Source organism: Crocodylus porosus, unplaced genomic scaffold (assembly GCF_001723895.1).
Source record: "Crocodylus porosus isolate Cpor-Errol unplaced genomic scaffold, CroPor_comp1, whole genome shotgun sequence".
Lineage (NCBI taxonomy): Eukaryota > Metazoa > Chordata > Crocodylia > Crocodylidae > Crocodylus > Crocodylus porosus.
In genome coordinates, this window is record NW_017728943.1 from 11,492,640 (window position 1) to 11,503,232 (window position 10,593).

A 10,593-nucleotide genomic window follows, 5' to 3' on the forward strand; every position below is an offset into this window, starting at 1 on the left:
CCCCCCGACACCTGACCCTCCCCCCCAGTCTCTGCCTCTTCTCCCCAAACTCCCCCTAGTCTCTGCGTTTCCCCCTCTGCTCTCCCTATTCTCTGCCCCTTCCCCCCAACTCCCCAGTCTCTGCCTCTTCTCCCCACAATTGTCTGATGCTGCTGCTCGGGCTGTTCCATCTTGAAGCACAGCACGTAGAAGCTCAGCCCTGGCCTGGCCATGCAGCAGTGGCAGGAATTTCCATGTACTCTGTGCCTGGGAGAGACCCCAGTCTGAGCTGCCCCTGACAGTAAGGGAAGGGAAGGGAGTAGGTGGGGTTGGGGGGGCATAAGCAGCAGAGGAGGGGCAGGAGGCTGCACCAGAGTCAGAGCCACAGAAGCTGCCTGTCCCCCCCCACGGCCTCTTTGCTTTGCATGTGAATATAATACAAAGGGATTTTCTGTCCATACTGATTTTTGTCAGGGGGAACCTCATTTTATAGTCAAGTAAATATAGTAACAGCTCTCTGAAACTCTTGGCAATTAGAGAGTCTTCCCTTGCTAGCTGACAGTAAGAAATGTAGGTGTAGAGCCCTTTCTATAGGTTTGAATGGCGTTTGAATGAATAATTGTCCCTCCCAAACTTCTAACTCAAAGGCCAGCAATTTATAGTTGGTGAGCCATGGACTGTGGGGCTTTGGTGGCATCAGGTGGTGCAGGACTTTGCCTGTGGGCACTCTATGTGCTGCCATACAGACAGTGGCTGGGTCCTAGTGTTTGCCCACCTGCCTTTGAGGTGGGATGAGTCATTCCAGCCCTTGCTGGAAAAGGTTATCTACCCCTGCTCTAACTTAAGGAGGAATTGGAGGGGAATGGAGCAGACAGGTCTTTAGACTTGCCTTTTCCTAAGCCTACAACCACAGAAGTGTATTGTTGCTTACCATTAGTAGGTTGGCTTTTACTTCATTATAGTTCTTTTAGGAAAAAAAACCCCATTTCTTCCCAGGTGGGATTTATCCCACTTTCAAAACAGGCAGTTGGGGAAATATTCTACTCAGAACATTTTTCATACTGAGAAGTTAATTATCTCTTCTAAAAAGGAAAAGTATTATTAGACTTGTTATCCCCATGGAGTCCACAAAAATGTCCAGGTTATGAGTTGTTTGAGTGTGGATTTTCACACACTACACACTTAGTGCTTTGTCAAGAGTTTTTTCTTATGATCTAGGGCTTAACACCTCAAGAACCATGGCAAGGTATAAAAGTCTTTTATTGTTTTTGTTAAATGAGGAAGGAAAACATTACTGTATTTGTTAAGTGAGGAACGAAAACATCTAGGATACTTAGGGAATTAGCTGGAGTCTTAGTGGTTCTGCTAGACAATTTGCTAGTGCAACTCTTTGAGCAGTTGTGGCACTCAGGACAGGTCCCAGAAGACTGGAAAAGGGCCAATGTGGTCCCTATTTTCAAGAAGGGGAGGAAGGAGGAACCAGGTAACCATACGCTGGTTAGCCTCACCTCTGTCCTTGGCAAGACCTTGGAGAAAATTGTTAAGGATCACATTTGTGGGGGACCAGCAGGTAAAATAATGCTACAGGGCAACCAACATGGGTTCATAGCAGGCAGATTCTGCCTGACTAACCTAGTTTCTTTTTATGACTGGATCACAAAATGCTTGGATAAAGGAATAGGGATAGTTGTTATTTACTTAGATTTTAAAAAGGACTTTGACACAGTGTTGCACCCAATTTTTATAAATAAACTAAATAGTTACAGTGTAGATTATTACACAGTCTGGTGGGTGGAAAATTGGCTTATGGGATGCACCCAGAGAGTGGTGGTGGATGGGTCAGTTTTTATCTGGAGAAATGGGGGCAGCGGAGTCCCCCAAGGCTCTGTCCTGGGACCAGTACTATTCAATATCTTCATTAGTGACTTGGATGAGGGAGCAGAAAGCACTCTGTCCGGGTTTGCAGATGGCACCAAACTATGGGATGAGGTAAACAAACTAGAGGGCAGGGAGCGCATCCAGATGGATTTGGACAGGCTGGGGTAGTGAGCAGAACAGAATAGGATGCAGTTTAACAAAGATAAGTGCCACGCATTGCATCTAGGGAGGAAGAATTATCAACACGCCTATAGTCTGGGAGGGACCATTCTAAGTAGCACAATTGCAGAAAGGAATCTCGGAGTTGTAGTCAACTCCAAAATGAACATGAGTCACCAATGTGATGAAGCAATAAATAAAGCTAACCGCGCTGTTTCTTGCATAAGTAGGTGCATCACAGATGGGTCTATGGAAGTGATGCTTCCCCTCTGTGTGGCATTAGTCAGGTCGCAGCTGGAGTACTGTGTCCAGTTTTGGGCACCGCACTTCAGGAGGGATGTGGATAACTTGGAAAGGGTTCAGAGGAAGGCCACCCATCTGGTTAAAGGCCTACAGAAAAAACCCTACGAGGACCGATTGAGAGACCTGAATCTCTTCAGCCTCCACAAGAGAAGGCTGAGAGATGATCTTGTGGCTGTCTACAAACTCATCGTGGGGGACAGCAGGAAATAAGGGATACTATGTCTATCAGGGCACCCATTGGGGTAGGTAGAAACAATGGCCACAAAATGAAAGAGCAGAGTTAGACTGGGCATCAGGAAAAAATTCTTTACAGTGAGGGTTGCCAAAATATGGCATATGCTTCCAAGGGAGGTGGTGCTATCCCCCTTCCTTGGAGGTATTTAAGAGGAGATTGGACAAACACCTGACTGGGGTCATCTGACTGCAACACTCTTTCCTGCCCAGGGCAGGGAGTCAGACTCAATGATCTAATAGGTCCCTTCAGACCCCAAAATCTATGAAATCTGTAATGTTTCCTAAAAGATGGAGATGATTGATATGGTTATAACCAAAAATCATGTCAGCTCATTTAGAAAGTTATGATTTTGCTAAGCTGATTTTTCTAACCAAAACATAGAAGTGTGGTGAGGGGAGAAATGTGGGGGAGAAAAAGACCAGAGGAAAAGAAGAGAAAAATGCCCTGTGATAGCTGGACATAAATGGATGGACACTTATTAGACCTACAACTTAGAACAGTATATAAGAAGGACAGAGAAGGATAGAAAGCAAAACACAAGGAAACAAGCTGACCAAAACCAACCTCACTTATAAGGACTTCTGTGCTGAGATAGTGTTCAGCTTTGATAGTAATTTCCATCAGTGGCTATAGTAGGCCCTATAACCCAAACCATTTAACCTCAGAAGACAGCCTCCTATCTTGCAGCTTGCCAGCCTTTGCAGTTCTGGAGCATATTAGTTTCTGAGCAACCTGAAAAGTATATAAAAAAGGAAATGGAAGGAGAGGGCACAGAGGGAAAGGTTTCGGTAAAACTGCAACAGGGACTGGGTTTTCTTGAGCATGACTAGTGATTTCAGTTGTTCACCATCTTCAGGCCTAAGGTCCCTTCCAGCACCTCACTGGAACATGGGTGAGGTTAGCTGGGTCACAGTCAGAGGTGAGGGCCAGTGCTGGGGCCTGTGGTGAGTCCCTTCAAAGGAATTTACAGTGATCATCTCTCTCTTTGCAGCTCATTCTAACCTCTGCTGGGGTGTGGGGTGAAGAATTCTCAGAATTACCCCCAGACACCCCACAATCCCATGGGAAAACACTGAGCAGAAAAAGCCTCAACTACCCCTTGGGGAAAGAGGAGGAGCCAAAGTGTGACATTGGAGAATACCTACACCCCAATAAGACCCACTGCTGCATGCGGTGTCACGCAGGTACGACAGGCTGTAATGGTGAGGGTAGTTGTTAATGAGACCTTAGAGGCATTACCATCATTTGCACTCAGGCCAAGTAACTCTTGCCCTCTGGGTGTCTCATGCTTTCTTGCCTTGATAGAAGTTCCTTTTCTGGGCTTCCTTCTTTTTCCCTGTGTTCTCACTGTCCCTCATCCTGGTGAGAGCAACTCCTGCTGGGCTAAGAAAACAGTCCCCTCCCCACATGCCCCCTGCCCAAACCCTACACCTTCAGCTGTGAGTTATTATTCCCACTCCTCCCCATATCCTTGGGACCTCCTAATTTCTCATTCAGCCCGGGGAATGCATCTCTTTTCCTGTCAGATTCCTAATAGGTGGTTCTTTTTTAGGGACCTACTTGGTAGGTCACTGTCGGAGCCGTAAGGAGGTACCTGACTGCAAAGTATGCCCCAATGGTACATACACAGATGTACATAACACTGTGCCCAAATGCTTCCGGTGCAGTCAGTGTGGTCCAAGTGAGTTTCCTCAGTAGGAGATGGGAATGGGGGAAGTGGGTGATGGAATTTGGGCTGCAGGGAGAAATGGTGCTGGTGGGGATGAGGGGCTGGAGAGATGGAGGGGCTGTTGGGTGGGGAGAGGAAGGTGGAGGGGAAGAGAGGGTATGGGTGGTTTGTGCAAGAGCAACAGGGGCAATGGAGTTTAGATGGGAATGCTCATCAGGCTCCTGATGCCAGCTCCTTACTGGCTTGCAATGACTGTTGTCTGTCTGGAGTGGCCTGTTTCTGGGAGGGTGGGAAAAGGGTAGTATCATCTCTTTTTCACTTGTCCTCAGAGAACCAGATAACAGTGTCTGAGTGCACCCGAAAGCAGAACACGGTGTGTGGCTGTCGGGACAAAGAATATCTGTCTGGACGTTCATGTAAGAAGTGCAGCTTGTGTCTTAACGGAACCATCGTGCAACAATGTGAGTGACATAGTATGTGCACACCACAGTCCCTCCCCAGGTGACACTGGGCTCTGTTGAAATGAGTTTGCCCAGGGACTTGAAACAGCCTTGCCACAGCTGTGTGGAGCTTTCTGCAGTCTAATTGATCCTACCCAGAAGCAGGGTAAATTAACTTGCATGGAGTTCATGCTGCCATGGTTGAACTGTCTCTAGTATCTGTGCTGGCTTTTTCTGGGATAAAGCAATGGCTCTTCCTCCTTGCCTTGCCCTCATCCAAGGGAGACATATTCCTGGTCACACAACAATTTGTGGTTCTTTCTCTTCTGTCCTCTTTCTCTTGGTTGGGAATGGTTTCACCCTCTCTGGTTCTTTAACAGTCTTGCCAACTCCCACTGGCCCCTGACACCTTCCCCATCCACCTTACACCCTTCCTGCTGTACAGATCCTACCTCTCTTCTGTCCCCAAGAGCAGTTTCCATCCTTGATCATGTCCAAGAGAAGTTGCCTTTGTCACATACTTCCTCCCCCTATTCCCCACTCACTGGAGCAACATCTGTCTGCCTCAGAGAAGATGTCCACCTCCCCTCCCTTTTGCCCTGGCTTGGGTACTTTCTCCTCATGCTCTGAAGCAATTCTTCCCTGTTCCAGTCACCAAGCTGGATTGATCCTAAACACACACACATACCCTTCACCCCTGCCCTGGAAAATTTTTCTGCTCCTTTCCCTGGCATGATACATTCTCTGCTTCCTCTTCTGTTCCTTGCCATTGATCAGTGACTGCCACTCTCCTTCCCAGAAGCAGTGGTCTCTTCTCTATCATCTCCCTGATTTGAAGGTGGTTTTTCCCCATCTCTCTCTCTTGTCCTGGAGAAATGTCATGTCCACTTACAGAGTGATTTCATTCCCCACCATCTCCCTGACTTTGACTTCCTCTGACTTCTCCATAACTCTAGTTTAGTCATTCTCAACCTTTTTGCCAGCTCTTAGCTTTCACTTTTTTTCCCCCAAAGTCAAAAAATATACCAGAGCAATTTTCCTGTTGCAAAGAACTCAGAAAAGCCACAACAGGTCAGAATGTGTTTGATACTATTTGAAAGCCCCAGGTTTATCTTGTGAACCAAGCGTGGGTGTTTGCACACCTGGTTGTGCTAATACTGCACTTCATCCTTAAAAGGGTCTCATATTGTCCTGGTTCAGAATTACTGCTCTAGTCTGATTTCCACCTTGTCCTGCAGCATGCCCTCCAGCCACGTATCCTCTCCTGCTCCCCCTCCAATGGATGTCTTGCCCTTCCATGTCTCTCATCCTCCCTGAACCAAATCCCCTGCCGCATAGAGGAGCCTCCTCCCTTTCTACCTTGCCAGTCTTTCTTTGTCCCACTCACTTGCCCCAAAGTGACTTCTTTTTTTCTCTTTCCTTGGGCAATTTCCTTCACTAGTTCCTACCCACAGCACTTCCCACACCCCCTTCCTGCTGAACAATGACTCTCCCCACCACTCCTGGAGCCATTTTGTTGCCCTCTAGTTGTTTCCCACATCCCAGATCTGGTCTTCATGTGACACCCCCACTTCCCCAGGCAATTTCTCCTTTTCCTTCCCTTTCTTACTGCCTCAGAGCATTTTACTCTGCAAGTCTTGTCCATGCACCACCCACATCTTGGAGCAATCTCCCCCTTCCAGGGCCTGACTCTCCCTCCCATCCCTGATGCACTGGAGCTACATCTTCTTCCTGCCTAATGTGAATCTGCCCTTCTCTTTGCTTTGGGGTGGTTTGTTTCTCCCTGCTCTACCACAGCTCTTTCCAGCCTTCCGCCCCATCACACCCACATCAGAGCAGTGCCCCTCCCCAATCTCTGTGCATGAGAGTGATCCCCCAGCTCTGTTGTAGAGCCCCTCAGTTTCCAGTGACTCTGAAGTTGTGACATTTCCCCATTTCCTCGATTCTGAGGAACAATTAACCCTCTTCTTTCTACTCCCTGATAGTAATTCCTTCACCCACAGAGAGAAAACATCCTTTCTCCACCCTCAGGTGATTCTTCCCTTGTTGCTTTCCTCTCCTCCTTGGTCACTTCCCTCTTTTCTTGGCAGGTGAGAAAGACAGAGACTCCATCTGTCACTGTCACAGTGGATTTTTCCTGGAAAGAAGCAACTGTTACCCTTGTAACAGGTGGGTCAACCTATGTCTCTACCTCCTGGGGAATGACTCCAGCAGCAGTCTTGGTGGGAAGAGTTTCTCTTAGGGCCTTCTTTCTGCTAAGCCAGACTCCACAGGCCACTGACCTGCAGCGTGATTGAATAGCCTCATCTGCCAGGTCCAGCCTGACTTTTGTGCTGTTGCTGGCGGGGGAGAGTCCCTGGGAATATACAGCACACTGTGCCCTCATATGTCCTGCCTGCCTACTCAGACCTCTACTTCCTTCTTTCAGCTGCAATACAGAGACGTGCCAGGAGCCTTGTAAGAAAGTGATTCCAGTGCATACAGTAGTTTCCCCAGAGCCAGGTAAGTCCAGGGAGACCAGATGGCATCACTCCCTGTCTGTTCCTTTTCTCTTCCCCATTACTGCCTCTCCACAACATCCCCTTCCACTTCCATGCATTTTCCTTTCCCGTTCTATCCCAGGTCTTCTTTCCTTCCTTCTTTTACTCATTCAGTTGTTCCCCAACCCAGATCTTCTCATCTGCCTCATCAGCCTTGTTGCATTCGGAATTGGCATTCCTGTGGTGTTGCTTGCAGTTAGATGGATCAAGAGTATTCATAAAAATGGGCCAAGTCATATTTTCTACTCCTGTGGTGAGTAAAATGCCAGCCGGGGAGGGATGTGTGCAGTGAGTGTTAGAGGGATCACTTGGAGCTCAGCATCCCATTGGTTTGCTTTGCTACATGGCAGAGGTCCCTGGGGGCAGGATGAGCTCCCAGGTTTGCATCCATGCTCCTGCCTGTCACCTGCATCTTGTTTGAACTTGGTGCTGGGACGAGTGCATTTTACCACAGTCTTTCAGAGCTCTGAGGGTGTCCGTGGTCATGAGCTGCTTTTCCTGTTTTCCTTGGAGGACAGGAAGTGAGAATAATTTCCCCCCTCCCTTTTTTTTTTCAGTTTCTGTGCAGCAGCCAACCAAGGAGCAGATACCTGAGGTAAAACACCACTGAGTATACTGAAACCTCCCCTTTTCCTTCAAATTACCATTCTCCTTAATTCCACTCTGCCTGGCCTAGGGCAAAACTGTTCTTGTCAGCCTGCCTCAACGCTTATGCTTCCAAATGCCATGAGCTATTGTGCTCTGGGCCTGTGCTTATAGGTTCATGGACCCCCTTTTCCTTTCTACTGGGGGAATAGGTCCTATCTCCTGGCTCAGACCCACTGTGTTTCCCTCTCCCTTGAGAATCTTAGATGATTGTTTTTATGTCTTGCTCCTTCACATGGACACACTTCTTTCAGTTTTGACTTGGTCAGGCTGGGTAGATCCAGCTCACTAAATTCCTTTTCAAAGTCTGTTCATGGCAGTTCTGAGGTCATTCTCTGTCACTATCTCTTTGGGGTCAAGGGGCTCCAAACACTGTGCCTTCCCCAGGATGGTGACCCTGCCCTAATGTATTCCCTGGACTATGCAGAAAGACACCTCCCTGCTCCTGGATATGAGATTGGAGAGCCCAGAGCTGAAAAGATACTTTTCTTCCCAGACTTCCTTTTCTGATGCCAGGAGAAAGTTAAATCCTCAAGCTCTGTAGGAAATAAATGTTTAGTCCCGCTTCCACAAGCAAGGTGAGCAGCAGGTTCTTGTTGCTTTTCTACCCTTCTCTGCCCTGTTTGTTGTGCAGTGGCAGCTCTTTCTGATAAGTGTGGTACTGGACTGCCTCTGTGGTGATTCCAAGGTAAATAAATGGTCTGGACAAGTTAGTTACCCACAGTGTAGATGATGTGCTACAAGTTCACAGCTTGGCTGACCTTGTGGTAATCTGTTGATGGGACAAGACCCTCACTGTCTCTCGCAGGCTATGAACAACGGGATTAAAACTGCTGTTTTCCCTGTGGAGTACACCCAGAAGGAAACACTGACAGTCACTGGAGTGGAAGTGCCCGTGTCAAAAGCAACAGATTCACAGGAGCTACCAGACTGTGTGGGACCTGCTGGAAAGGCTCAGCTCCCAAGCAGTGAGTGTATAAGGAGGAGGTGGGATGCAATGGAGTCTGAGTCTGTTTTGTGTACATTATCTGCATCCCTCTGTCTAAGGAGGGAGAAGGCCTTGTGCCTGGGTGAGGCCAGCCCAGAGTGGATGCATGGTAGTTGCATGCCTCCTGCATCTGCTCATAGTCTTCTGCCCAGGAGCTGGTGGCCTGCCGTATGGCATGATATGAAGGTGAAGTGCTAGCCCACTGCAGGTATTTTTACAAGAGTAACCTGGTGCATTTGTGCCTATGTATAGAAGCGCAAGCAGCCTGGTGCATATCACTCTGTGCCTTTGTGGGCAGGCTCAGGCAGGCACAGATATGATGTGTATCTTTGAGGTGCACAACTTGAATTGGGGTAGATGCTTACCCAGACAGTACTATCAGCTTCCGCTTGCAGGTCCCATGATTTCATTTGGCCCCTTCTCTCCCTTTCCTGTGCCCTACCCCCTCACATCTCCCCCCTCTCCTGCAGACCCTGACGTCCTCTATACTGTGGTGGACCATGTGCCGCCATACCGGTGGAAAGAATTTGTACGGCGCCTGGGGCTGAGTGACTATGAAATTGAGCAAATTGAGATGGAGCAGCGTCGTGTGCGGGATGCTCACTATGAGATGCTGAAGCAGTGGAGGCTGAAGAAGGGCCGTGGTGCCACTGTGGAGTGCATCAGCTGTGTCCTCAACCAGATGGAACTTAGTGGCTGCAGCGAGGCTATCCAGGAGGCTCTACCCAGGCGGCCCTAGTTCCTCCCCTCCAATGCCTGCCACCTGCATAGGCCTAATCCCTTTTTGCTTCAGTGCTTCTCTCTCCAGCTTGGTCCCTTCAGAGAAAGTCAACTTCCTTCCTTGTATGTTTCTTGCCATTCTTACATCTCTCTTTTTTACCCCCTATGGTGGGTTTATTGGGGTTGGCAGCACATTATGCTGGAGAAAAGGATTGCTTCTCAATGAACCACAAAATCAGTTATACCTTTAAACCAGAAGAGAGTCCCATATCAGCTCTAATAGGGTAGCGCATGTTATAGGACAAGACATATGGACTCTGTGACCAAGATGGGAAGGCCAACTTGCCATACAGAACTCGGCCTTCCAGCCCTGGGAAAGGAGTAGTCACGGGGACTCAGGAGCTGATTGCTGGCCCTGTTGGAAATGGGAAGAAGTTACTGTCTGTTTGGGTGCTTGAGAAAGAAATAAGGGGGCTGATAGGTCAGGTGAAATGGTTGGTGCTATTTCTCTAGTTCTTTTCTGTATGTATGTTAGCATTAACAAAAGCATTTACATAAGTCCATGTGCATGGACTGGAGTGAATGGGCAAGTCTGTGTGGGTATGTGAATGACAGTGTATGGAAAGGTGCAGCATGCCACGACACACACCCATCTCTCTGTCTCTGCTTGCATACAGGTGAGGCAGGCATGTGGGCATATCTGTCTGCATGCCTGCCTTTGGGCAATGTGCTGAATCGAATAGAATGGCAAATATAATTGTATATATATTTTTGGACCTTTGAATAATTTCACACTACTTCCCAGTCTCTCTCCCAGGATTTCCTAGGATTGGGAGATTTGGCTTATTATGGAATAGTTACCACATTTGGCTTTCATTGTAAGGCTGTGAGCCTGGGTGGGGTGGGTAGACCTGAGGGCACAGATTATTGTCATATTTCATGAATGTGATTTTTTTAGTCTGTTGCCTGCAGGAGGTTTTTTCTTAATTTGTAAATACACTAAGAATTCTGAAATAAAATCCACATTTGTAACTGTG

General features: G+C 47.9%; 1 protein-coding gene across 1 annotated transcript in view; it reads left to right on the plus strand.

Moving 5' to 3' along the window:
• TNFRSF1A (TNF receptor superfamily member 1A) overlaps positions 1-10,593 on the plus strand; it is a 20,157-nt gene extending 9,564 nt beyond the window's left edge. The window contains exons 2-10 of the mRNA XM_019548692.1: positions 3,546-3,738; positions 4,107-4,235; positions 4,553-4,684; positions 6,754-6,832; positions 7,092-7,165; positions 7,334-7,456; positions 7,761-7,798; positions 8,657-8,816; positions 9,307-10,593. Of these exons, the coding sequence (XP_019404237.1) occupies positions 3,546-3,738; positions 4,107-4,235; positions 4,553-4,684; positions 6,754-6,832; positions 7,092-7,165; positions 7,334-7,456; positions 7,761-7,798; positions 8,657-8,816; positions 9,307-9,575 (1,197 nt within the window). The 3' untranslated portion in view covers positions 9,576-10,593. The remainder of the gene's footprint in view (positions 1-3,545; positions 3,739-4,106; positions 4,236-4,552; positions 4,685-6,753; positions 6,833-7,091; positions 7,166-7,333; positions 7,457-7,760; positions 7,799-8,656; positions 8,817-9,306) is intronic.